At 55.0% G+C, this 27,572-nt stretch overlaps 2 protein-coding genes across 4 annotated transcripts in view; one reads left to right on the top strand and one right to left on the bottom strand.

The window, feature by feature from the left end:
- The window catches only part of NBEAL2 (neurobeachin like 2), a 30,907-nt gene extending 21,347 nt beyond the window's left edge, over positions 1-9,560 (bottom strand). Inside the window, 6 exon segments of the mRNA XM_054192957.1 lie at positions 1,424-1,506; positions 1,594-1,715; positions 1,820-1,901; positions 3,247-3,411; positions 3,679-3,767; positions 9,487-9,560. Coding sequence (XP_054048932.1) covers positions 1,424-1,506; positions 1,594-1,715; positions 1,820-1,901; positions 3,247-3,411; positions 3,679-3,767; positions 9,487-9,537 — 592 coding nt within the window. The 5' untranslated portion in view covers positions 9,538-9,560.
- A 491-nt stretch (positions 9,561-10,051) lies between these two features.
- The window catches only part of CCDC12 (coiled-coil domain containing 12), a 43,701-nt gene continuing 26,180 nt past the window's right edge, over positions 10,052-27,572 (top strand). For all 3 annotated transcript variants that reach the window (XM_054192963.1, XM_054192964.1, XM_054192961.1), the window contains exon 1: positions 10,052-10,217. In XM_054192963.1, the coding sequence (XP_054048938.1) occupies positions 10,092-10,217 (126 nt within the window). In that variant the 5' untranslated portion in view covers positions 10,052-10,091. The remainder of the gene's footprint in view (positions 10,218-27,572) is intronic.

Raw genomic sequence — 27,572 nt, 5'->3', positions numbered from 1 at the left:
AAAAAACGGCCCACGCGGGCGCTGGCCCCTGTTGATGATGGAGGGGATGAGGATGCTCAAATTTTTTTGCAGCTCTGATTTGCACCTGTGTGGGGTTTTTTTGGGTTTTTTTGTTTTTTTTTTTTTCCTAAAAAAAAAAAAAATCAGGGTTTTATTCAAAAATAGGGTTCGGTCGGGGGATTTACAGGCGGTTGGGCGTGTTGGGAGTTTTAGGTGATTTTTTTTTTTTTTTTTTCTTTTTTATGCAACGTCTTTGCCGCGAAGCGGGGCTTTTTGGGGGCTTCCCCGGAAAATAATCCCCTTTGCGTTGATTTTTACAGGCTCCCTGGGTCGTGTAGGATTTAATCCGGGCTTTAGGATTGAGTTCCACCATGTATGGGGCACGTACGGGGGCACGTACGGGGTCCCGGGGGCAGGTATAGGATCCTATATTTGCCCTCGAATCATATACCTTCCCCAGATATGTCCCCGTGGATCCTATATGTGCTCCTAGACCCCATCCCAACCCCTGCATCCTCTCCCTGTCCCTGGATGCTCTACGCACCCATGGACCCCATACTGACCCCGTACCCACCTTGGGATGCTCTACGCACCCATGGACCCCTTACTGACCCTGTACCCACCTTGGGATGCTCTACGCACCCATGGATCCCATACTGACCCCATCCCTGCTCCTAGGTGTTCTACGCACCCATGGATCCCATACTGACCCCATCCCTGCTCCTAGGTGTTCTACGCACCCATGGATCCCATACTGACCCCATCCCTTCTCCTAGGTGTTCTACGCACCCATGGATCCCATACTGACCCTGTACCCACCTTGGGATGCTCTACGCACCTATGGATCCCATACTGACCCTGTACCCACCTTGGGATGCTCTACGCACCCATGGATCCCATACTGACCCTGTACCCACCTTGGGATGCTCTACGCACCCATGGATCCCATACTGACCCCATCCCTGCTCCTAGGTGTTCTACGCACCCATGGATCCCATACTGACCCTGTACCCATCTTGGGATGCTCTGTGCACCCATGGATCCCATACTGACCCCGTATCCACCTCGGGATGCTCTACGCACCCATGGATCCCATACTGACCCTGTACCCACCTTGGGATGCTCTACGCACCCATGGATCCCATACTGACCCTGTACCCACCTTGGGATGCTCTACGCACCCATGGATCCCATACTGACCCCATCCCTGCTCCTAGGTGTTCTACGCACCCATGGATCCCATACTGACCCCATCCCTGCTCCTAGGTGTTCTACGCACCCATGGATCCCATACTGACCCCGTACCCACCCCTGGGTGCTCTACGCACCCATGGATCCCATACTGACCCCATCCCTGCCCCTCGAGCCCATGCCCGGCTGCAGGAGACAATGCGGGGGGGTGCTGGGACCCCCCCACCTTTACCTTGGAAGAAGACGCCGAACTCGGGGGGCAAAGGGGCCGGGGCGAACTTGTATTTACTCTTCTCCTTCGGGCTGATGACTTCCCTGGGAAGAGAGGGGTGAATTGGGGGGGGGCCGGGGTGTGAGGGGCTTTTTGGGGGGCCGGAGGAGGGGGGGGGGGTCCCTGCTCACCCGCTGAGCTGCCGGCGCCAGGTCTGGTAGGGGTCGAAGAGGCACTCGCAGAGGTGCAGGGCGTAGAGCATCCCGCTCTCCAGCTGCGTCCCGCTCCGCTCCTCCTCCTGTGTACTCCTCAGCTGCCGGAAAAACGGAGCAGGATTAATCCCCCCCCCCAAAAAAAAACCCAAACCAAACCAAGCCCCCACCCCAATCCTCCTCCCGTGGTTCCCCCCGGATTCACCTTGTTCCCACAGACCCGCAGCAGCTTCAGCACCTCCGGGATGAAGCCGGGGGTTTTGTCCGCTTGGATGTTTTCCAGGTTCCTGGTGGGGGGATAATATATCGGGGGGGTGTTAATGCAGTATTGGGGGGGGTCAACGCATCCGGGGGCGGGGGGGTTAATGCATTGGGGGGGTTAATGCATTGAGGGGATTAAAGCACCTTGGGGTGGTTATTGCATTGGGGGCGGGGGGGGGTTAATGCACCCGGGGGCGTAAAGCATGAAGGGGGAGAGTTAATGCATTGGGGGGGGGGCGTTTAAGCACCTTGGGGTTTTATTGCATCGGGGGGGGTATCGCATTCAGGCAGGTTAATGCATCGTGGGGGGGGTGTATTGCATTGTGGGGGGGTTTAATGCATCGGGGGGGGTATTGCGCCATGCGGGGGGTGTTAAGGCATCACGATGGGGGGGTTAATGCATCGGGGGGGTTGTTATTGCACCATGGGGGGGTGTTCAGGCATCATGATGGGGGGGTCAATGCATCGGGGGGGGGGTCAATGCATTGTGTGAGGGGTTAATGCACCTTGGGGGCTTCATGCGCCTGGAGGGGGGGGGATGGTTATTGCATCGGGAATGGGGGTTAAATTATTATGGGGGGTTAATGCATCGTTGGGGGGGGGTGATAATATGGCAGCCAGCAGGAGCCAGGGCACATCCTCAGATGAACCCCATCCTTGGCTGGGAAGGTGGGGGGGGACAGGTGGATGGTGTGTCCCCCCCCACAAGGGACAGGGAGGTGGTGGCTTCGTGGGGACGCTGCTGCCAGGGATCACCTTATGTCGGCTGGTGGGAGGTGGCGGGGCCAAGGGGGGTGGGATGCACTTTGTTGGGGGGAGAAATGATGAACTTGAAGGGGGGGCACGCTGTGCTTTAGGGGTGGGGGTAAATACTGTGTTTTGGGGTGATGTGATGCACTTCATGGGGGGTGAGGATGCGCTTTTGGGGGGGGATGCTACACTTTGCGGGGGGGGGATGCACTTTGGGGGGTGATGCACTTCATGGGGGGTGCAGGGGGGGATGCTTTTCTTCAAGGGGTGGGGGGGCATGCTCTGCTTTTTTTGGCGGGGAGGATGCACATCCAGGAGGTGGTTTGGGAGCGTGGCAATCTGGGACCGGGGCAATACCAGTTTGGTCCTCTCGGCGAAGACTTGGCGGGGGGGGGGGGGCACAGAACCTAGAAATAGGGGGTGTCCCCTCATTGTCCCCCCACGCCAGCACCTGGGTGCGGAGCTGGGCTGCATTTGGGGCAGGGGGAGGACCGAAACCGGGAATCCCCATGGGTTGGGTTGGAGAGGGGGATGAAGGGAGGCCGGGACCCCCTCCCCCGGCAGGGGGGGGTGGGGGGGGTGGAGGGTTGGTAGTGATGATGGTGGTGGGACGTCACCCACCTGCAGATGATGATGAAGAACTTGAGGAGCAGCAGCGCCTGCCCCAGGCTGGTCCCAGCGCCCTCCTCCTGCGGGATCTGGACCACGCACTGTCCCAGCCGCTGGCTCAGCACCACCAGCACCTCCCGCGGCAGCACCGGGATCTCCGACACCGACTCCTCCGGCCTGCGACGGGGCGGGGGGGGCGGGGGAGGGGGGTGTGTGGGGTGGTGGTGGAAAATGGGGGTGACTGGATGCAACCCCCTCCCTCCCCCAACACCCCCCCAACATCATCACAACATCCCCCCCGTCGACCCCCCTTCAAGCTTCAGACCGGATGGTTTAAAACCGCCGAGAACGGATGAGCCGCCTAAATTTAGCTGCGGGTGTCGCACCCCCCCCTCCATGGGGTGTCACTCTTGCAGCACCCACGGGTGCCGGGGTGCTCCTCACCTCCTGGGCTCCAGCGAGGGCAGGGCTATGATCTTCTCAAAGTTCATGACGAAGGCTTCCAGCCACTGCTGCAGGTAGGAGAGGTCCTTCTGCAAGGGCAAGGGGGGGGGGGGGGGGCTGAGCCAATCAGACCCCGCACTGACCACCGCCACGGAGGTATCGGCCAATCAGCAGCCAGAATAGTCAAGTCCCCCCCCCCGCAGAAGCCACCGGTTTATTGGCACCCGGGGGGGTGTGAGCACCCCCCCAGGAGGCACCAGCCAATGAGCAATCGGAGCAGCACAACCTGTGGAGCTGCTGACCAATCAGCAACCCAGAGAAACACAACCTGTGGAGTTCCTGACCAATCAGCAACCAGAAAAACACAAGCTGCAGAGCTGCTGACCAATCAGCAACCAGAGCAGCACAACCTGTGGAGCCGCCGAGCAATCAGAACCCAGAGGAAAATAACCTGCGAAGCTGCTAACCAATCAGCAGCAAGAGCAGAACAATCTGTGGAGCTGCTAACCAATCAGCAACAAGAGCAGAACAACCTGTGGAGCCGCTGACCAATCAGCAACAAGAGCAGAACAACCTGTGGAGCCGCTGACCAATCAGCAACAAGAGCAGAACAATCTGTGGAGCTGTTGACCAACCAGAACCCAGAGCAGAACAACCTGTGGAGCTGCTGACCAATCAGCAACCAGAGCAGCACAACCTGTGGAGCCACTGACCAATCAGCATCCAGAGCCACACGACCTGTGGAGGTGCTGGCCAATGTGGCACCTTGGGGTGACCCGTGTCCCCAAACACCCCAATGTGGCACCTTGGGGTCACCGATGTCCCCAAGCACCCCAGTGGTGTCACCCGTGTCCCTGAGCAACCCAATGCGCCACCTTGGGGTCACCCACGTTCCTGAGAACCCCAACACGGCCCCTCGGTGTCACCCACGTCCCCAAACACCACGATACAGTTGCTTGGGGTCACCCATGTCCCTGCACACCCCAAAGTGGCACCTTGGAGTGACCCATGTCCCCCGAGCACCCCAACACAGCCCCTTGGTGTCACCCATGTCCCCAGACACCCCAATGCGGCACCTTGGGGTCACCTATGTCCCCAGGCACCCCAGCGCGGCCCCTTGGTGTCACCCATGTCCCCAAGCACCCCAATGCGGTACCTTGGTGTCACCCACGTCCCAGCACAGCCCAACATGGCCCCTTGGTGTCACCCATGTCCCTGTGTACCCCGATGTGGCGCCTTGGAGTGACCCATGTCCCCTCGCACCCCGAGACAGCCCCTTGGTGTCACCCACGTCCCCAAACACCACAATACAGTTGCTCAGGGTCACCCACGTCCCCGCACACCCCAATGCGGCACCTTGGGGTCACCCACACCCCTTTGCACCCCCTTTGGTGTCACCCATGTCCCCAAGCACCCCAACACAGCCCATCGGTGTCACCCACGTCCCCAAGCACCCCCATTGCAGCACCCTGGTATCACCCACACCCCCTTGCACCCCCCTCGGTGTCACCCATGTCCCCTTACACCCCCCACGCAGCACCCCGGGGTGTCCCCAGCCCAGGAAGGGACCGTCCCCTCTTGGTGACACCCCCCTCCCCGCACCACCCCCCCCCTCCCTCCCCGGGGACACGAGGGTCCCCAACCCCCCCGCAGCCACCCACAGCGCCCCAAGGGGACCTCACCCCCCTCCCACCACTGTCCCCCCCTCCGAATGCGCCACCCCGTCCCCCGCGTCACCCATTTCCCGCCGGGTACCGCCAGCCCCCCCCCATCCAGCGGGGGGGTCACCGCCATGTGTGTCCCCCCCTGCCCACAGCACCCCATTACCTGGCCGGGGGGGTGACCGTGGTCATCCATGACCCCGGCGCACGCCGAGCCGTGCCGGCGCAGCTGGGTTGGGGACAAGGTGACAGCGTGTGGGTGTGTGTTATTATTTTATGTGTGTCCCCCCCCTTTTTTTTTTTTTTGGTCCCCTCCCCGCCTCTTCGCTCTTGTGCAAAAGCCACCCAAAAACAACCCCCCCCCAAAAAAAAAAAAAACCAACCAAAAAGAAAACCAACCCCAAACCATCAGGAAATGCCAAGTCACCCGGCACCCGCCGCCCCAACGGCGCTTCCTCCCACCGCCCGCCACCCTTTCGGGGGTGTCACCGGCTTGTCCCCAACCCCGTGCGCCCACCCAGCAGCTCGGGGTGGGGGGTGGGGGGGTCGAGGTGACAGTGGTGACGATGGGGGGTGACGGCTGGCACCGGCCCGCTTTGGTTTCACCCACCGCATCCCGCCGTCGCCCCCCATCTGTGCAACCGGGGTGTGTTGAGTTTGACAGTCCTCAGCACATTCCCCCCCCCCCCCCCCCCCGCCCCGGCCCCCCCCTGCAATGTCATTGTCGTCGTCCCCCCCCCTCCCACCCCACCACCCTCCCGCCACCTTGCACCCACCCGGAGCCGGTGTCCCATCCCGGCGCGGCGCTGGCGGGGCCGGTGGCCGTGTCCCAGCCGGTTGCCGGCTGGCAGAGCCTGTTGGGTGGCTTCTGGGCTCGGCCGCCGGCGCGGTGGCACCTGGGAACGCTGTGCCGGCACCTCCATCCCTCCCCGGCGCCGCCGACACCCCCCCAAAAAAAGTGACAGTGGCAAAGCCACCAGGTTGTCACCTCCCTGGCATTGGGGGTGACACTGGGGGTCCCCACAGTGGGGCCCCACCAGGGTCCCTGTCTCCTTCCCCGTCCAGTGTGGGACAACGTGGCCAGCACCATCCCCACCATGGCATGGCCACCCCGTGGGACACCCTTGGGGACATCCCTGTCCCCTGGTGGCACGGTGACACGAGAGCTCTGCCCTATTTTAAAGCCACGAGAGATAACGCACGCGCTCCCGGCGCGCAGCCCCCATCCGATGTCACCGCCCGGGGAAGGGGACACTGCCATCGAGGTGACATTCTGGTGGCATCACCTGGTGCCCTGGGTTGACGCCTCCAAACAAGGCCTGTGGTGGGACAGCAGAAGGTTGACGGGCGCCAGGGACGTGTCCCAGCAGCCTTGTCCTTGCCGGGTGCTTGGGGACATCACTGTGGTGAAGGCCACCACGGTTTTACAGGTGACCCGTCTGGGGAGGTGACACCAAGGCCCTGGTGCCTCTCAGAGGTGGCACAGCCACCTTGTTGGTGTGGCACGGTGAGTGGGCACACCATGACAGCGTGGCATGTGTCCCCAAGTGGGAGCACACAGCCTGTGTCCCCGTGTGAGTGTGCACCCCGCAATGGCGATGCAGGCGTCCCCGTGCAAGCTTGTGCACCTGGCGTCGTGACACACATGTCCCCATGTGACCATGCGCACCTCGATGGAGTGGCACGTGTCCCATATGTCCACGCACACCTCGATGGCGTGGCACATGTCCCCATATGACCAAGCACACCTGATGGCATGTCACATATGACCATGCACATCCCAATAGCGTGGCACGTGTCCCCTCTGTGACCGTGCACACCTGGTGGCACGGCACCTGTCCCCTCTATGACCACGCACACCCCATGGCGCAGCGCCCGTCCCTGCGTGAGTGTGAACGCCCCGGTGGGGTGGCACGTGTCCTTTGCACGAGCTTGCACACCCGATGGCACGGACGTGTCCCCTGTGTGAGCTTGTACACCCCGATGGCTTGGCACGTGTCCCCGTGCAACCACGGACACCTCCGTGGCATGTCCCATGTCCCCATACAACTACGGACACCTCCACAGCATGGCACATGTCCCCGTATGACCATGGACACCTCCATGGTTTGGCACATGTCCCCATACAACCACGGACACCTCGATGGCGTGGCACATGTCCCCATACAACACTGGACACCTCCACGGCATGGCACATGTCCCCATACGACCACGGACACCTCGATGGCGTGGCACATGTCCCCATACAACACTGGACACCTCCACGGCATGGCACATGTCCCCATACGACCATGGACACTTCCATGGTGTGGTACATGTCCCCGTACCACCATGCCCCCGAATGTCACGGCATCCGTCCCCGCACCACCATGCCCACCCGATGTCACCGCACATGTCCCCGTACCACCATGCCCTGCAATGTCACCGCACCTGTCCCCGTACCACCATGGCCCCCAATGTCACCGCACATGTCCCCATACCACCACGCCCACCCGATGCCACTGCACCTGTCCCCGTACCACCATGCCCACCCGATGTCACCCCAAGTGTCCCTTGCACATGCCCCCAGGACCTGCCCCACCAAAGCCTGGTGGGTCCCAGGGGACGCTGCGGGGCCGGATGAGGTGACACCAGGGACGAGGTGACACCACGGCTGTCCCCATCCCCAGCCGGGGGTGCCCTGCCCTCCCAGCGTCCCCAGCCACGTGCTGGGGACGGCGTGCGGTTTTGGGGGCAGAAATAAGCCTTTTTCACCCCAAAACCCCAGTTGGTCACACCACCCTGGGGGCGCAGGAGCTGGGGGGTGACACGGGGCGGGGGGGTGTCTCCTGTCCTGCAGGATCAGGCCCCCCCCCCCCCACTTTGGAGCGGGGATAATTAAGGAGAAAACAAAGCACCGGGGACTCTCGGGGAGGGGGACGGGGGGGGTCCCCGCAAGCTGCCGGCCAGGGACCCCTCTACTCCCCCAGGACCCCTGGCCACGGGACACGGGGGGAGGCGGCGATGCCGAGGGGGGGCTACGGGTGTCCCACTGAGCAGGACACCCTCCCCAGAAGCAGGACACCCCCCCCCCCCCCGCCTCCCCCCTCTCCTTGTCACTCCCAATGCTCCAATGTCACCGCGGCCGCACCTGCTGCCGGGACCTGGGAGGGGGGGACAGACACGGACCCCCCACAGACCCCCCCACTGGGTGTAAAGGAGGTGCGCCCCCCCCCACCCCGTCCCCCCGGGAGAGGTGGGGAAGGGGGTGCGGGATGCGGTGGGGGGGTCCAGGGGGATGCGGTGCCCCCGGGGGAAGGTGGGGGAGGGGGGGGGGAGAGGCCCGGGGGGTCCGGGAGGAATATGGTGCCGCCCCCAAAGTGGGGAGCACGGGCGGGGGGGGGCGGGGGATGCGGCGCTGGTGTCCGGGAGGGTCGCGGGATGCAGCGGGGGGGGGGGGGTCCAGGGAGGACACGGGGGGAGGTCCGGGGGGGTGGACGCGGTACCCCCCCTAGGTGGATGGGTTCGCGGACCTCGGGGTGCGGTGACCCCCGGAGGGGGGGGCGGGGGCTGGAGCACGGGGCGGGGGGGGGGTCGCGGGATGCAGCGGGGGGGTCACAGTGGGACGCGGGGGCGGTCCGGGGGGTGGCGGTGCCCCCCAGGGTAGGAACACGGGGGGTGTCGCGAACGTCGGGGTGCGGTGACCCCCGGGGGCGGGGGGGGGGGGTGGTGGGGTGGTGTCGTGGACCCCCGGGATACGGCAGGTGGGTCCGGGGGGGGGACGGGACGCGGTGCCCCCTCCCATGAGGGTCGCCCGGAGGGGAGGGGGGTGTTGTGGCGGACCCCGGGATACGGCAGTGGGGTGCGGGGGGGGGGGGGGGGGGATGCGGTGCCCCCCCCCAAAATGAGGCGGGGGGGGGGGGATGTAGCAGTGGGGTGCGAGGGGGGGGGGTGTGTGTGTGTGTGGAAAGAACGCGGTGCCCCCCCCCCCAAAATGGGGCGGTGCGACGATACGCCCAAGGTAGTGCAGCTCCCCCCCTCCCTCCAAGCAGGGGGGTGCGGGCAGGGCAACCCCGGGGCGGGGGGGGGGGGAAATAAATGGGTGCTGCCCCCCAGCCCCCGCCTTCCTCCTTCCTTGGCGGGGGGGGGTCCCCGATGCCCATCTCACCTTGGCGAAGTAGAGCATCCAAAGCTCGTAGAGCCGCTCCCGGGAAGCCATGCCGGGCCGGCACGGCTCGGTACGGCGGGCAGCTCCGCCCCCCCCCCCGCCAGGCCCTCCCCCAGGTACGGGGGGGGGGCCCTGTCACCGCCCCCCCCCCCCCCCGGGTACCGTGTACCTGCTGCTGTAAGGGTGGGGATACCCCTCCCACCCCCCTTTTTACCTTCCCCCCCCCCCCGGCAGCCCAAAGGTAAAAAGGGGGGTGGGGAAGCTAAAATACCCCCAATGCCCCCCCCCCCCCAAAATAATTATCCCCCCCAATTAAACCTTGCACGCCATGTGAGGGAGGGGGAATAAGCCTGGCAGGGCGGAAGAGGTGGATGTGGGGTTATTTTCCCTTTTAATTAATTTTTTTAATATTTTTTAATTTTTTTTAATGCCCCCCCCGCCGCTTCTTGTTGCATCCTCCCCCCCCCCCCCCCCCCCCGATTGCGCCCATCGATCGACGGTTTAGCCCATCGATGCTCTCGGCGGTGGATGGGTTGAGTCTGGGGAGCGCATGCGCGCTGGGGGTTGTACGGCGGGTGGCGCCGTGTGTGTGGGGAAGGACCAAGATGGCGGCGCCCGGTGGTGGCCTGGAGGCGGAGGAGGCGGCGGCCGGCCCGGCTTTGGGGAGGCTGGAAGAGGAGGCGCGACGACGGCGGGAGAGGTTGAGGGCCCTCCGGCAGCGCACGCTTCAGGTGGCGGGGGGGATGGCGGGGCGGGGTGGGCGGTGGAAGGGTGTGAGGGGCCGGAGTGGGCCTGGGGCGGAGTGAGGCAGATGATCTGAGTTGGGCCTGGGGGTTTGGGGAGGGGGGTCTGAGAATGTTGAGGAGGCACAGAGGGTCTGAGGGTGTTGGGGGCGGGCACAGAAGGTCTGAGGATGTTGGGGAGCGACACAGAAGGTCTGAGGATGTTGGGGGGGGACCACAGAGGGTCTGAGGTGGGTCTGAGGATGTTGGGGGGAGCCACAGAGGGTCTGAGGTGGGTCTGAGGATGTTGGGGGAGCCACAGAGGGTCTGAGGTGGGTCTGAGGATGTTGGGGGGAGCCACAGAGGGTCGGAGGTGGGTCTGAGGGTGTTGGGGGGAGCCACAGAGGGTCGGAGGTGGGTCTGAGGGTGTTGGGGGGATCCACAGAGGGTCGGAGGTGGGTCTGAGGATGTTGGGGGGAGCCACAGAGGGTCTGAGGATGTTGGGGGGAGCCACAGAGGGTCTGAGGTGGGTCTGAGGATGTTGGGGGGACCACAGAGGGTCGGAGGTGGGTCTGAGGATGTTGGGGGGGGGCCACAGAGGGTCTGAGGTGGGTCTGAGGATGTTGGGGGGGGGCACAGAGGGTCGGAGGTGGGTCTGAGGATGTTGGGGGGGGGCACAGAGGGTCGGAGGTGGGTCTGAGGATGTTGGGGGGGGGCACAGGGGGTCGGAGGTGGGTCTGAGGATGTTGGGGGGGGGCACAGAGGGTCGGAGGTGGGGTCTGAGGATGTTGGGGGGGAGCCACAGAGGGTCGGAGGTGGGTCTGAGGATGTTGGGGGGAGCCACAGAGGGTCGGAGGTGGGTCTGAGGATGTTGGGGGGGGCCACAGAGGGTCGGAGGTGGGTCTGAGGATGTTGGGGGGGAGCCACAGAGGGTCTGAGGTGGGTCTGAGGATGTTGGGGGGGGGCCACAGAGGGTCTGAGGATGTTGGGGGGCCACGGGGGGGTCTGAGGTGAGCTTTGGGGAAAGGGGGGGGCAGAGGGTCTGAGGTGGGTCTGGGGTTTTGGGGAGGGGGAGAGGGGTAGGAAGGGCCTGAGGATAGAGGGAGATGGTGGTTAAGGGCAAGGTTGGGGTTCAGGGGTGCTTGGGAAAGGGGGCTGAGGGGTCTGGGGCCACCAGGCTGGTGGGGCTGGGCAGGGGGGGTTGGTAGGGGGCAAGGGGGAGGGATGGCTGGTGTTTGGTGGGGCAAGCAAGAGAGAGTTCGGAAGTGGGGTGGGGGAAAGCAGAGAGGAGTGGGGTAGAGAGGGTCCCCCGCTGTGGGGAGGGGGGCTGGGGTGCAAGTGCAGGAGGAGGGGATTTGGGTGACAGCCTGGTGACAATACTGGGTCTCATTGGTCCCACGCGAGGGGTCCATGCTGGCCTCGGGCTTCCTCGTGCTTTTCTGTTCTGCCTTTGCCGTGCTGCCCCTTGTTCTGCTAAAAACCCGCCTCCTGTGATTAAGCCTCTTGATTGTATTTTTTTTTTTTTGACGTTATCTTCCCTGGTTCCCTGTGTTTGCATCACATCTGAAATCCAGGCCGCAACCTGGATTTGGTAGCGAGGATGAAAACAAAGATTCACCCCAGGGTTAGTTAATAGCGTGTTACGTTTCTCTGGCGCTTTCTGGGCCTTAAAATTCTCTTCCATAGCGACGTTGAGACCCGATTGCCTTTAGTACAGGGTTGAGGATACTGAGGAGCTGGTCGTGTTGCCTGACTAAAGCCAGGGCCAAGCGGGGCCCTAAATTGGGATTTTCTTCTTGGATGTGTGCACTGGAGATGGCTCCTCGCACAGCCTCAGAGGAATTCGCGGTATTTATTGTAAATCTTGTGTTGTACAAGGTGCTGCCGGCAGCAAAATATCCGGGGTTGGTTTTTAAGGAATTTATCTCAAAAGTTTTGTGATGGGTTGTATCCTCACCCAAAAAACTTCACCTATTTTACCTGGCTGTCCTTGTTGCCTCCGCAAATGCTAGGCTCAGAATATTAAAATCGAGATTGGGGGTGAAAGAAGGGTGGAATAAACTTGAGAAACTTGGCGATTAATACTTCGGCAGCGCCCACTGAGGAAGGCAGCCGCGCTCCGGCGTGTCTTGGCATGTCCTGGTATTGCTTAATTCTCCTCTTTTGGGTTAGCGGGGTGGCGCTCGCTCTGCTCCCCTTCTGCCGCGTCACCCTAAATTTGTTGATCCAGGTTAGTACGGTCCAGTAACGTGGGAAGATGTCCTGGCCCGCCAGTGAGGGACCTTCTCTTGGGGTTATTAACAGGAGCCGTGACTTTGGTGGACAGGCTGGTGTTCTGCTCTGTCTCTTGCCTTCAGATGTTCGTTAGTATCGGAGAGCTGAGCCTTCCCAAAGGGGAAAGTGGGATACAGCCCCCTGCCCAGCCTTACCGAGAAGAAAAGCTCTTTCCAAAAGAAAAGCTTTTTCGTTTCTTTTCTGTCCTGCCTGGTGAATTTAGATGGAACAAGATGGAGCGGTTGTGGAGGGTGTAGTGCGTGGGTTGTTGTTCTTATCTGCTTTATTACGGAGGGTTTTTTTAAAATTTTGGGGTGAGATTTTCTGACTCAGTCCCTGCGAGGATGTTCTTACTTCTTTTCCACGAATAGTATCTCATGTGCAGCGCCAGCGTATGCCGCCTTTGAGGATAATGCCTGGTAGCCCACGATGGCTCCTGGTAGACCTGCGTGAGCCTTTTAAAATCCCTTTTTACTTTGGGCTTTTGCAGCCTCCTGAGACAGAGATCCACCGTTTAATGACAAAACTACCTCCTTTGGTTTTACACCCATTAAATGGAAGTTGCTTTGGGCGCTCTCTCACACGGCCCTTGTGGGAAACACAGAATAATAATGGTTTTGTGTTTGTGATTTTTGTAGTTCTCTCGGTCTCTCTTCCAGATTCAAGCTGTGGTCTGGGAAGCTTTTCCTTGTGTAAAAGTCTCTCTGAATCATCTCGGTGACTTTCCCTGGTGCCTCCCTGAGTGCTGGGATGCCCTTTTGCCGAGAGGGGATGTGGGACTGCGTGCCTGGCTCAGGATGTGGGGCACTCGTGAGTTTACTGCGCTGGCACACGACTTCCTTTTGTTTGTTTGTTTTTAAATAGTCTCACTTTGGCCACACGAGCCTGTCTTCAACCGTCAAAGCTCGTCTACTTTTTCCAATCCTACCAGTCTCAACCGAGACCTTTCCCCAGCAGCAGAACTCATTGGGAGCTCATTCCGTACACGTATATCCAGAATTATTTTTCCCCTGCCACGCGTGTTGCTTTACACCAAGCTCTGAATTTCACCTGTTGCCTCATTGCTCAGATAGGCGCGATTTTACCCCCCTTCTGCCAGCCCTTGTTGGATTTCCTTGTGGGTGATCTCACCTGCAAACGCCGTCATCTAACCAGTCGGGTCTTTCCCAAGTCTTTTGCCATGCTTGCGACAGCCCAAACCCTGGCAGAGGGAGAAGAGGGGACCTGCTGATCCTCACCTGGTGCTGTAAAAAACCACTGTTGGGGTTTGCAGGAGAGAAGGTGCTTCGCTTTCTGCTGCGTTTCTGCGCATTTAGGGAATGGGTGCTTAATATCTGATAAGGATCTTCCTTCAGTTCAGGATTTCTCTGCAAATTGCACTCAATTTTCACGGGAAAGTGATGCTCAGCTTTTCCCAATCAGCGAGGAAACAAGTGAGGTCATACCCAAAGGTACAAAAACCTCAATGGGTGATCTTGTCCTTTCTGCTGTGCTCACCCGACCTGTTGCGCCGCCTTTTATTGATCGCCAGCAAAAGGGTTTTTTTTACTGAATAAAAAAGCGTGTTTGAGTTCTGGGCGTAATGTACATTTCGAAATGTCAGTCACCACTTGCTTCTAGAAATATGCTTAAAACAGTAGGTGAGCTGATGTTGGATTCCCAACCTCAATGGATGGCATCAGCAGAGTTTGTAGTGTGGAGGATCAGGTATAGTATCGGAGAAGCCATTTCCCTCCTAAATTTAAATAAAATCGTCTTTCAGTAGCAAGCAATCGAATTATGGACTCTGCCTTGTTGCCATATTGAATATTGCATCCTGTTCTGGCAAAAAAAAAAAAAAAAAAATCGTTTCGAATTGTGTAACCGTAATCTTAGTTTGCCAGCTTTCCTCTCATCTTTTTTCTTCATCCTCTAAGAAAATCAAATCAAAATATCAGCTGCTCACGGAGCTTACAAGCCCTGAGGGTTCCTGCGCAGCCTGCTCCGTTGTGGCTGCTCGCCTTTGAATTGCCGGTGTGGAGTTGAAACGCCCGAACCCCGTTTTTTTTAGACCCGTTCGGGCTTTTCTCGGTGCTTTGGGTTATTCTTCGAGACCGTTTTTACTCCCTTGGGATAAGTCTGATGCGTGCAGGCCCGGGCAGGGTGGGTTTTTTGCTTTGCGTGACTGTTGTTTCTGTGAGTCCTGCAAATCAAAAGATCATCTCTCCCTGTTTTATACCCTCCAAAAAATCTCAAACCAAGGAAAGTGAATCCAAAAAAAACCCCAAACTATCCTGTTCTCTCAAAGCCGTTGGAGACTCAAGCGAAAAGATGGTGGGAGCAGCCTCGAAGGTAAACTTCGGAGGAGCGGAAATGCACCGGCGAGTATCGTAGCCTTTAACGGGGCTGTGCACGTTTTTCTGCCAAACTTGCGACATTTCTTTTTTTTAAAAAATAAAAGTCTTTCTGAAGCTGGTCGCTTACATAAGCGGCGCTGAGCTCGTGTTTTCACTGCCACCTTCAATTAACAGGAAAACCCCACCAAGTTTTTGCAGGGAGCCTCGCAAAAGGTCACGCAGTGACGTAGATTCTATTCAAGTTTAAGGTTGTGTGTTTTTTTTTTTTTTTTAAGTAGCAAACGGTTCCAGCTTCCAAGATCCTGCAGCGGGGGAAAATGGGGACAGCCCTTCCCTAAAATTGCAGACCTCTCCTAAAGGAAGGCTTTTGCGGGATGAAGGATGGGATTCTTCAAATGGCTTTTATTTATCGAATGACTGAGTGCGGACGGTAAAAGCTGCGGGAGTGTTGAGCTGCTCCGTAGCACTCTCGTTGCCCAAAGCTCGTTGTGCTCATGCTAATAACGGCGCTGAGGCTTTATCCTTGCAGTATCGCGCGGTAAAGCCCTGATTATCTGCTATGTTTTTTTTTTTTCTTGCCTAATGGCTGAAAATCAGATTAAAACGTCCTGTTTGCGTTTCTCAGGAAGACTTTTCAGCTGAAGAAAAACTTTTGCCCTATTTAAGCTTTAGCTTAGCACGATTGTGTTTAGTGTCTTAATTTAACTGTTACTGACTGTCGCCTAACTATAGATTTTGAAGCAAAATGGGAGAACAAGGTCTCTCGAATCTGTTTAAAGCCACCTGCCTAGAGGTGACTCCGTGTTTGCACACACTGAGGTCCTGCAAGCGCTTGCCGGAGCGAGCTGGAGCAGTTTGACCAGCAGTCAGATATGCAAAACTAGGGATATTTTCAGGACGGAGACCTTTCGGGCTGAGTTTCAATAGCACTTTGCAATTTTTCCGGATTAAAACAGGAGTGCAACGGCGTGGCGCTTCCCCTGGAAAGCAGAAAGCACTTGAACCACCTTGACTGTAAAATTGTTGCGTTACGGATTAAACCGAAGCTTTTTGGGGAGGCTTTGTCTGCTTAATGGATGGTTCATTCCAAAATGGTGTTTGGAGCAGAAAGCAAGTCCTTGTCCTAGATAAGAAGTCACAAGATAGCTCTGTTGGTCACCGCAGGCCAGTCTAAGCGGAGCCGGTGTCCCTGCCTATCTGAAAACTTGAATTTTGTTGCGAGTCCTCCCCTTAATCTCCAAGAAGCTGTATTTCCATAAACGCGGCTTTCTGCTGAGCAAGTTGATAATTAACTGTAGTTACTTGTGTTTATGAAATGCTTGTCTGCAGGTTGCCCTTGAAACCGGTTCTCCGATGCATTCACATCTGCTTGGTTTGGAGCTAGATGAAGGCTTTGCTCGGGTACGGCATGGACCGGAGCTTACCTTGCTTCAAACCCCGCTAAAATCACCACGTAATGTCAGTGCTTCCAGCAGGCCCATCCTGCCGTGTGTCTCTAAGCACCTGGTAAATTGGAGCTTGCATCCGGCCCAGGTTGCCCAGAGAAGCTGTGGCTGCCCCATCCCTGGGGGGATTCAAGGCCAGGTTGGACGGGGCTTGGAGCAACGTGGTGTGGTGGGAGGTGTCCTTGCCCGGGGCAGGGGGTTGGAACTTCATGATCTTTAAGATCCCTTCCAACTCTAACCATTCTAAGATTCTATGGTCTTAAAAATATCGAGGTCTCTGGGAATGCTAATCTGATTTAGGGATCCATCCGTGATAAGGAAAATTGTGCTCGTAAAAAAAGCGTGGGAGGGGGGAAGGTCACGGGCCTTTTAGTTGGTTTAGGTATCCCAATATAGCGTGTGTGTCATCCACGAATTCTTCTGGCTTGGGGAGGACTTTTATTTTAGCTAAAAATATGTATGTATATATTTAGTAAAGGATTTGCTAGGCCTTTCCTCTGGATAGCAGCAGAGAAGCAAAGTAGCGAAATAAAGAAGTACGTTCGTTATCTTTCTTGCAAGGAGCTAAGTACTTTTCCCACAGCTATTTATTTTTAGCAATAGATATCCGAGTAGAGGAACTGTCGTCTCGGACGCTGCTTGGAACCTGGCTCCCCTCCTTTGATCCAGCTGTTGAAATAATCTCGTGTGGGGCTGCTATTGAAAGGAGAGGAAATACTTCATGGCGTGACTGGACTGTGGCACGTTGCTGCTGGGCTGATTTGGATGAGGAGGGAGAGGAGAACGTCGAGAGGAAACATCCCAAATTTGGCTTTGTGAGACAGCAGAGAGGTTTAAGGCATGCTGGGTCAGGCTGTCGTATGCTGAATGCAGTTAAAGTGTTGAGAGGAGCTTTGAGATCCCTTTCCCTGCCAGTTTCTAGAGTTTCAGGGTGATATTTTTTTCTCCCTCTCTGTAAAATACAGCTTGTGGCTCCTGTAAAGACAAAGAGAGAGCGTGCAGGGAGGATTTGGATGGCAGTAGGTTGGAGATGAAAGTACAACTGGCAGCGCTGGACTCATGTGATGGAGCAGCTCAGTGCTAGGAAGACGCGTGTAGCAATTCTCTTCTGTTTGGTTTGGTTCTGTGTTGGGCTGCCGTGTCCTGTCTGAGGCTCAGCAGTTTAGGAAGGATGGACCAGCGGGCTCGAAGTGGCAAGAAGACATGGCAGAGTGGGAAAGGATGACCCGGGGAGAGACGGAAAGCAAATCAGACTGATGGTGCGATATGCAAAGATGCTGGGAGGGCTGGAGCCCCTCTGCTGTGAGGACAGGCTGAGAGAGTTGGAGGCGTTCAGCCTGGAGAAGAGAAGGCTCGAGGGAGACCTTGGAGCCCCTTCCAGTCCCTCAAGGGGCTCCAGGAAAGCTGGGGAGGGACTCTGGAGCAGGGAGGGGAGCCATGGGACGAGGGGGAAGGGTTTTCCACTGACAGAGGGGAGATTGAGATGAGATGTGAGGCAGAAATTGTTGGCTGTGAGGGGGGTGAGCCCCTGGCCCAGGTTGCCCAGAGAAGCTGTGGCTGCCCCATCCCTGGAGGGGTTCAAGGGCAGGTTGGACGGGGCTTGGAGCAACGTGGTGTGGTGGGAGGTGTCCCTGCCCAGGGCAGGGGGGTGGCACTGGATGGGCTTTAAGGTTCCTTCCAACCCAAACCATTCTATGATAGGGGCATGATAAGGACCAGAAGTCCTCAACGCTCTAGTCCCATTTGAGCCCTGATGTCCTTTCCTCTCCGGCATGGCCAGCACCTCCCCATCCCTCACCCACTGCATGTGCTTCTGAAGTGTGAGGGCAGCTCCTGGGATGTTTGGGATCCTTTTCCTTAGGCTGAGGTTGGTATAAGCAGATACTTTAGGCAGAGCCAGCTTGACTTATACCTTTGGCACTGATGAGGCCCTACCTCGAGTGCTGTGTCCAGTTTTGGGCCAGTTTTGTTCATTACAGGAAAGACATCGAGGGGCTGGAGTGTGTCCAGAGAAGGGCAGCGGAGCTTTTGAGGGGTTGAGCAGGAGTCTTGTGAGGAGCGGCTGAGGGAGCTGGAGGTGTTCAGCCTGGAGAAAAGGAGGCGGAGGGGGGACCTTCTCGCTCTCTACAACTGCCTGAAAGGAGGGGGTAACCAGGGGTGGGGGAGTTGGTCTCTTCTCCCAAGGAACGGGCGACAGGACAAGAGGAAACGGCCTCAAGTTGCGCCAGGGGAGGTTTAGGATGGATATTAGGAAAAATTTCTTCCCGGAAAGGGTTTTGGAGCGTTGGAACAGGCTGCCCAGGGCAGTGGTGGAGTCGCCATCCCTGGGGGTATTTAAAAGCTGGGCAGACGTGGTGCTGAGGGACGTGGGGTAGTGGTGTTTTTTGTCAGAGTTAGGTTGATGGTTGGACCTGATGATCTGAAAGGTCCCTTCCAACTGAGACAAATCTATGATTCTGTGATTCTTTTTCATGTTGCTTTGTGCCCTTCGCAGCAGGAACCGTTGCCACCTTGTCAGACTGCCAGCGGAGCAGCCCAGCAGAAGCTCCGCTCGGAGGCAAAAATCTTTGAAAAGACTGTGCTGAATGTTTTCCCTCGTATTTTAGTATGAAACCACAGTGATCCCATAAACCCTGTCGGGAGCCCCACGCGTATCTTGTGAATGGAGGGTTAACTTTCCTAGGAGAAACCAGCCGAAAGTTTATGAAATCTGATTTTTTTCCTCATGCTCATTAATCTTGACTTACTTTTGCATCGCCATGGTAATGGACAGAGGGTTTTTACATAATTTTTCTCTTTTCATCTGTACCCATAAAAAAAGATTAACTACTCCTTTTCAACCCAAACCTAGACAGTGCTAAAACCTTGGCTCCTTTAATCCACCGCTCCGTAGTCCCAGCTGTGCCATCTGGATTGCCTTTTTGCTGGAGCTTTTGAGTGTCCTCCATGGAAATAATGACTGACACGAAGGCTCTTTTCATCCGTGGCTGATAACGCTTTCGTGCCGAAGGAGTAGGAGCTCCATAGGGATGAGTTGTGGAAGCGCAAGGAGATACGGACGGTGTGTAAGCTCTCTGCTGGGGAAATCTCGTTTAGCCTTCAAATGGATAAACTTTTCACTGTAACTACTTGTTCTTTAGGGTGTTTAAATTTACCTGTCGTGGGTAGCTTTTTATTTTTTTAATGGAAAACCCCGGTTTTCCCAAGGAGGGAAGGCTGGTGGTATTGTGTCTCTTCTCCCTAGTTGAAACGTTGACCAGTTTCGTGCTGGTGTGATGGAGGGTGGGCACTTGGTACCTACGAGGCCCCTACAAGCCTCAGGAAAAGAGCTTGGATATAGGAGACTTTTTTTCCCCCACCCTACTGAAAGATCCAGCGTGAGCTCAGCTATCAGGGAACTGATTTGGGAGACCTGTTGTGAAGTTTAACTGGGGAAAACATTTTGACTGGGGCTCCTGCTATATTAAACCTCGGAGAACGTCCCTGGCAGACAAATCCATAGGAAAGCAGGCCTGAAGCTACTGCAGTCCCTGCAGGAATTTCACTTGGCGGCTCTTCTTGAAGGAAATGCGTGATGGTTATTACTGGGAAGGCAACATCAGCGTGGTCCTCAGCTTTATAAATAGTGGTTCAATTCAAGGTGTTTGTTGAACAAGAGCGATGTACTTAAAGGTCAGTTTGAAGCTTTTCCTCCCATGTAAGTGTTTGATTCCCTTTCACATTCTATTTTTAAAGCTTTTAAAAGCTTTTCCTTTATTCCGATTTGCTTCTGTTTCCTTTGACAACTCGCAGCATCTTTTTTTTTTTTTTTTTTTTTTTTTAACTAGGGCTCGACATTTGTTTTCCTGATGCCCTTACTTCCATAAATACAGCAAATGCAAATCATCCCGCTCCTCAGATTGTCTAGTGTAAAGAAGGAACATTTCAAGGGTAATGTATTTTCATCTGGAAGAAAGTCATTTGAAATACAAATGCCGACAGGGAAAAGGAGCGTGTACGTGAACTTTCAGACACACTCCTTAAGCTGCGAACGTGGTGCAGAAATGGGGATCCAAAGCGGATCTGAGCAGCAGACGCATTCCTGAGTGGATTTAGGAGAGCTGCGAAGGACAGTGTTAATAAGCAAAAAAAAAATCAAGCGACCTTCAGCAGCGTGATGGGAGGCAGCGCAGGGCAGTAAAGCACCTTGAAAGTGTAACCCGGGCTGGTGGCGAAGACGCTGTGAGGTGCCTAAAGCTGGAGGGTGTTTGCCAAAAGTTAGGGACAAGCTGAAATAAGAAAATCTATTGTGTAAATATCCAGATTTCACCTGTTTCTTGCAGCTAACGCAGGTTGTTCGAGGTTGTGTGGCACGTACGACAAGGCATCCTACTCCTCTCTTCCTTTAATTTTGCGTCTTGCGTTCCTGCGTCTCTTGGGACGCAAATGGCTTTGTGCCTAAAATGTGGCAGCTTCAGGTTATTCCCCCCGGCTTTGTGCGACACGAGGCATGGAGGTAAAGAGCAGGAATGCCCCTGGGTCCGTGGATAAACTAGTCCTTGGCTCTGCGTTACGTTCTCACCTGCGCCGTAAAAATCCAGTTTTCTTGGGACTGCTGGGGATTTTGTGCCAAGGTGGCACCTGAAGAGAGGCAAAAAGTGGATGCCGCCTTTCTGCTGGCTCAGGTTCTCTGTCAGATCAGCTTAAGGAGAGCTCTCAGAAAATGCTTAGTTGTATCTAGGTGTAAAAATTAGTATGAGAGAATAATAAATCAAACGAATAACGAGATCTCTGCTTTGAAATACCACGAAACCGGCACGAGCGAGCATAAAGCGGCTTAATAAGCGTCCTTTGTCTGCAGTGTTTGAATTTCCAAGGGAGTAGAGCAGATGGTTGTGCCGTTGGCTTGTTGTAGGCATGTATTTTACTATTGCCCATGTAATATAAGTGCAGATACAGATATATATGTAGGAGTTCCTACATTCAGATTCCACCTTCTCCATTCTTGCAGCCTTCCCTTGCTTTCTGCACTCGTAAGGTGGGTGGTGTAGTACTTCTTCTGTCATTTAGGGAGGAATGGTTGTACGGGAAAAAGGTTTTTGCTGTGGAAGTGATATTTAGCACTTCCAATCAGAGACAGACCTTATTGCGCAGGGGCGTTCCGGATGCACGGGCTTTCTTTTTCCTTTTGCTCTTGGCTTTGCTGCTGTTCAACTCTGTGACAGCGTTTGATTGCCGTAGGTAAATAACAGGATCCACTGCTGGGGAATTTCCCAGTAAAAGGCCTGGGTATTCTTCTCCTATTTAATGTTCTTCTCTATTTTAAAACAGAATATCTGGCGGCTCAAGGGGATGCTGCTCGTTTTCCAAAAGCGTCCGTCAGCAAAATGGTTGGAGATCACGGTGGGGCAGATGCTGGAGCAGCCCCTGAGCAGGGGAGATGTCTTTCTCCACACTAAGGCCTCGTCATACCGTCATCTAACAAGCGTAATAGCCCATTTCTCCTGCTCTCTTGGCCAAAAAGCCTTGAAGGAGGCAAAAAAAGCAGGACTGTTGCCCCCCGAGGCTGTACGGCCTTTCGTCTGTGTGTGTTTGGGGAGGAACGGGTCTTCCACCTGCTCCTCTCTGCGTCCCTGCGCCGGCACTAAAGCTTTAGTGGTTGTGTTGTGCATCACGTTGGGAGAAAAACCAGTGCTTTGGCCGCAGCCCAACCTTTTGTTTAACGTTTCTTTCGCTTCGCAGCCAGATCGCTTCCCTGCTCCTCCACGCCTGCCCGTGCTGGCGAGAGAGGTAGGAGGGGGAGGAAGGTCACGGCGCTGCTCGTTTCCTTTGGTCTGTGCCGCGTTTTCCTGCCGCCGCTGCAAATGAGGAGCTTTCCCGTCTCTTTTCCTGGCTGTCCCGAAGACTCGGTCAATCTGCAAACACCGATGGACTCTCACCGGAGCTTCTCTCTGGCTGAAGACCGGTGTGTGGTCCAGGAGCTTGGCTTGCTGCTCTCCTTGGGTTTGTTTGGGTTTTTTTTTTTTTTTTCCTGCTTGGTTTTTATTTTGATGGAGCAAAGCAGCCTCGCACTCCTGAAAGCGAAGTACCAAACGGCTGAGAAAACAGTTGCTGTGGAAACGGAGCGTAGTAAAGTTATTACAGCGAGAATAAAACGCACACTTAGGGCTACAAAGGCTTAATTTCTATTCAGGCTTCATTAGCAAAGTAATAAACTTTCGCGGCGGTGCTGAAATGGCTGAAGATGGAAACCTGCAGACAAAATGATTGCGCCTCCCCCAGCAAAAGCATAGGAAGGACATGGAGCTGTTGGAGCGGGGCCAACAGAAAAGGCTGGGAAATAAGGTCTGGGAGTAGAGGTGTGCCAATATAGAATTATTTCAAACGGCGCTGGGCCCAACACAAAGAAAAGGTGGGAAGTAAAAGCTTGCAGGTGAATAGTGTCTTGTCTGTGCATTGCTGATGACAGTCCTGTGAAAACAGGAGCTTTTGTAGGAAGGTGGGTCTCTTTGTTTCCCTTAAGGAAGGGCGAAGTTGGCGGTTGTAGTCAAGACTCAAATTCCTGTCTGCTTATTCACAGCTCCTTGCTGTAATCGCTGGAAACAAGTGACAGTCACAGCTGTCTCCTCCGTGCTCTGTTTGACAGGTTTTACGTGAGGGAGCCAAATAAATACAAGTATTTTGCTTCATCTGTAGTTCCCAAGGTGCTGCTGTGCAGACGTAAGCCAAGGCTACCTGGGAAGAAAGTGGTCCTGCTTTTGGCGCTTTCTCTGCCCTCCCTCCGGTGAGCTGAGGTTAAAAGAAACCAAGTCAGGTTAAAACTAACCCAGCAGGAAAAAGGAAACACTTTGTTTCTGTCTCCTTCAATTCCCAGATCTGGTTAACGGGGAGACCTTGCGAACAGGACGGGTCGGGAGGAGGACGGTGATGGCCAGACCCTGTTTCAGTGCTGGCTTTTGTGCATCTCAAACCGTGGCTGTAGGTTGGAGTTTAACAACCTTTTACACCCGTCCGAGTGGATCCTGCTGCGGCCGCATCCTGCCTGTGCTGGCATGTGTTTGACCCTGCTGTGAACTGGTTCAGGAAGCTAACTGGCTTTTATTTGTATTTTTTTTTTTCCCCTTTTTGTTTGGTTTGGTTGGTTTGGTTTAATTTTTGTGGGACGGTAGGTCCTTGAAGTGGTTTCCTACGGGGCGAGGTGAACGCTGGCGAGGGGAAGGTGCGGATGACGGGGATGGACGGATGAAGAGGATGCAGGGGGGCTCTGGCACGGACACCTTGGATGGGATAGGGGACAAGCTGCAGGACAGCAGTGCCAGCGAGGCCAACCTGAAAGGAGTCTTCTCACCGAGCCAAGGCTGGGGCTGATGAACTGGGAAGCTGGGTGAGATATTTTTCAGCCCATGACAGCCAGTGCCCAGGTATAAATAATGGAGTGCGATGGGATTATTTTGAGTAACAACACATGGAGCTGGCATAGAGGCATCTGGAATAATTGATTTACTGAATTTGAAAGGCACTTGAGACTGAGGTTTTCCAGCAAGCGTTCTCTGCGGTGCAGTGCTCCGCTTCATCCTTGGGAGATGCTGAGCTTCTCCAAACGTGCTTTTCTTCAACGCGTTGCTCTGGACACCCAGCTCTTTAAGGGATGGCTGGTCTCACCATCGGTTCTGGGTGGATAAAGTGCAGCACGGAGGTTGATGAACTGCTACGAGTCAGGCAGGGATCAGCTGGGACGTGGGAAAGCTGGGGGAATCCCTCCTATCCACCAGCAGCAATTAGTAACGGTGCCACCAAAGCTTTTTAAGCCGTAACTCTCGCCTCTCCAAAAGACAGCAGTGGGAAGATGACATAATTGACCTCGTCGTCAAAATGCATCCAGTGTCGGGATTACTTGGCACAGCCGTAGAGCAGATGGAGGGGCAAAACATTTTGTTCCGCGCGATTTGAGCGTTAATCGGGCTGCGCTTGGTTTTGGGAATCCCCGTGTGCTCGTTCCCTCCTGCAGTCTCACACTTTGATGCAGGTGGAAGAGGAGCCTTTTTCCCTTCCCATCTCATTTCTGGTCGGTTGTGGCTGTGTGAGGAATTTGGAGACTGGCAAAAGATATTCATTTCACCTTTTTTTTTGAGGGAACAGACAGGGCTTGTTTTTCTCCCCCCCCAGACAACATTATTCTCCTTCCTGCCTTCGAGCTGTTGCAGAGAGGTGGAAATTAGATCCGACTACGGGAAAAACATGCTTGTTGGAGCTGCGGGTGCATCCGAGCTCATCCCGTGCCGTACGGCGAGGCACCGCTGTTGCTCTTCCCAATGGGGACATCCCCATGTGAGTGTTCAGACCACGATGCTCTTCCCTGGAGGTACCTCCAGTGGTTCCCCCCTGCGGCGCCAGGGAATTCAGCCTTTCTCCGGGCAGTTTCCTGAGGAGACACGTAGCCAAGGTTCTTGGTGACCTCTTCTTGAAGAGCCCTTAATGCTCTCTCCCGTTAGGTGTTTACTTTGTTTTGCTCATTTTCCTTGTCAAATATTTATGCTAAATTTCCGTGCTGTTTGCTGGGGGCCGTGTTCGCTGCTGCATCCATCATCTGAATTGTTGGTGTGTTGCTCCTATCCTGCAAGTGTTTCAGCATCTTCAGGTGGTGTCTGAATGAATTAAACGTTCGTAATGGTTGTCAGACTCTTTAAAACAAAATAATAATTAGAAATAGAGATGCACCAATATAGGGGACCACTTATGTTCGGTGCTTTTTGAAAAAAATAATGCAAAGCTCACCTTTTGAGCACTTTTACACCATCTTCCTTCATATGTTTCAAGCTCTTTGCAAAAAAAGAATATTACGCTGCTTTCTGCTGTAAAACAAGTCTGAAGCCGGTCAGGACTCGGGGTCCCGGCACTGCTTCGTTCTTGCCCAGTTTGATGAACTAAAGGTATGAAGCTTGAGTGAAAATACTTGTTCCTTATCCAAAATACACGAAGCCCCAAACTGAATTTCGGGCCGCATGCTGCAGAGTTAGCCGAGGCTTTGCGGTGGGTGGAGGTGGCTCGGTGTTGCCCCTCTCCTGCCACCCACCACAGCCCGGCGGAGGGTCGCGGCGTACGGAGAAGGACAGGTTCAAAGGAGGCTTTGTGTCCATATTTCCACCAGGAGCTATTTTGTTTTTCAGTTAAGCGTTTCGTTCTCGGCCAGTTTGGTGCATGTCTTGAGAGTCCTCCGCGGCCGTGACCTTGCGTGAATCCCAGAGGAGAGAAACTGCAGTTGTTAAAACCATGTTTCCCTGCGATGCCAAATCGCTTCGATGCTGGACCGTAAATACCTGGGTCGCACCGTCTATGAAATCGTGGAGTTATTTGCCAAGGCGCATTCATTTAGCCTCCCGGCATCCCCTCTCGGATGGTTTTGAACCATCCCAATTTCGTGGATGATAGGGGAGGGGAATCAAAAATCTCATTGCTGGAATAACGTGAGCCATAAAAACCCGAACGAATGGTTGTGTGTTGCCGGGCCGTCCCTTCGCTACACGAGCATAATGTTGCTGTTAGTTATAGAGGCATTTTCTCTTAAAAGTTTAGTTCCCTTGTAGCCTCCAAGCAAATAATTTATAATAATAATGAAGACAGGATGGTCCTGGTGATCTCCATCGGTATGTACGTTTCCCCGGCATCTTTCTACCTGAGAGAACGAAGACGAATACCAATAAGCAAAGGAAAATCCATGGCAGGGTAGCTGGGGAGCGGCTGCTGCATGGCCGGCTGGCGTTGCTTTTCAACGGGCTTTTTTGTTTAATTTATGAAGAGGAAGGAAAAAAAAAAAAAAAAAAAAGAGAGACCGCCAGAAAATAAGTTAATCATCAGCTCCAAAAATGCAGAGTTAGGTTTGTCTTGCGCCCAAGTGGTGCCGCTTAATTAGCGCCACTTGGTGAAGCTGTAATTTACATTTGTGAAACTCCGGGTAGTTTATCTAACTTTTTTTTACTTATTATTTATTAATATAAATAACAGGATTGGGAGGATTCATGCGTGGAGCTTCTTGGCTACAGCAAGCCTTTAATATTTCAGCAAGGTCTTGGTGTACAAACACAAATCTCGTTGTAGTCTCTCTCTTTCTCTCTTTTTTTTTTGTTTTTCGCTTTTTTTTTTTTTTTTTTTAGTTCCTTGGAGAAATGAAACCGGCCATGTGTAGCGCTTGGTTTTGTTTCAGCTTTTGTCTGAGAACAACAGAAGTGACATATTAACTCACTGAAATGCCTCTAAAATCCAACCAGGCCAGCCCGGCCCCCTCTTCCCTCCCACCCCACAGGAGAACAAGAAGATAACTGGAACGTTGTCTCCATCAGCTAAAGGCAGTGGCGGCTTCTTGGCTTGAATATGACTAACAGGTGGTTTTTTAAAGTTTGTTTTTTACTGCCCAGGAAAAAAAAAAAAAGGAATTATGCGACTCTAGTGAAGGAGATGTGATGGGGGTTAAACCAGTCACACTGTTTCTCTGGCGCAGACAGAACTAATTCTTGAGTTAAAACCCCTTTTTTGGTAGAGATTCGGCTGATGCCTGAGCGTTGCCTCCTGTAAATCAACAGCTTTTATTGGGAGGATGGGATGACTCTTGCAACCACGTTAACCTGTCGTACTCAAATAAAGAAGTTTTGTTGTTGGTAGAACAAGCTGTAATGGTCTGCTCTGCCTGCTGCCAGCTTTTTGGGAGGGCTGGCTGTATCTTCTCAAACGTGTCGGGGCTCTGAATGCAGCCTAGAAAACCCATAAAACCTTCTATGGAATGTACCAGTACTCGTCTTAGTGGGTGTTAGGGAGCGATGCTTTACCGCCCATCTCCAAACGCATCTGCCCTACCATTGCAAGGATGGATGGTCCCCCCAGTGTCACTACAGACTAGGAGTTTAGTCGTCCCTAATGGGCGTTTGCTCCATTTAAGGTGGTGGCTCTGGTTGTGCAGATTTCCTTTGGGGAAATGATTTTAGACTCAGATGAGCACCGCTTTACCTCTCAAATGTTAATCATTTGATGCTTTGGCAAATCGTCAGCTCTATCCGTTCTCCTTCAGCGTGCCAGCCTTTGGTTGCCGACGCAGGGGGGCTCCCCACTGCCTCCCACCGAAGTGTTGCAGTGATATTTCATAGAATCATAGAATGGTTTGGGTTGGAAGGAACCTTAAAGACCAACCAGCGCCACCCCCTTGCCGTGGGCAGGGATGCCTCCGACTAGACCAGGTTGCCCAGAGCCCCGTCCAACCTGGCCTTGAACACCTCCAGGGATGGGGCAGCCACAGCTTCTCTCGGCAAAATGGGGACAAGCATCTCCAGGAGGGAGCCTAG

The sequence above is a fragment of the Rissa tridactyla genome, chromosome 2 (assembly GCF_028500815.1).
Source record: "Rissa tridactyla isolate bRisTri1 chromosome 2, bRisTri1.patW.cur.20221130, whole genome shotgun sequence".
Taxonomy (NCBI): Eukaryota; Metazoa; Chordata; class Aves; order Charadriiformes; family Laridae; genus Rissa; species Rissa tridactyla.
The sequence above is the reverse complement of the archived record's forward strand: the minus strand, read 5'-3'. Positions and strand labels throughout refer to the sequence as shown.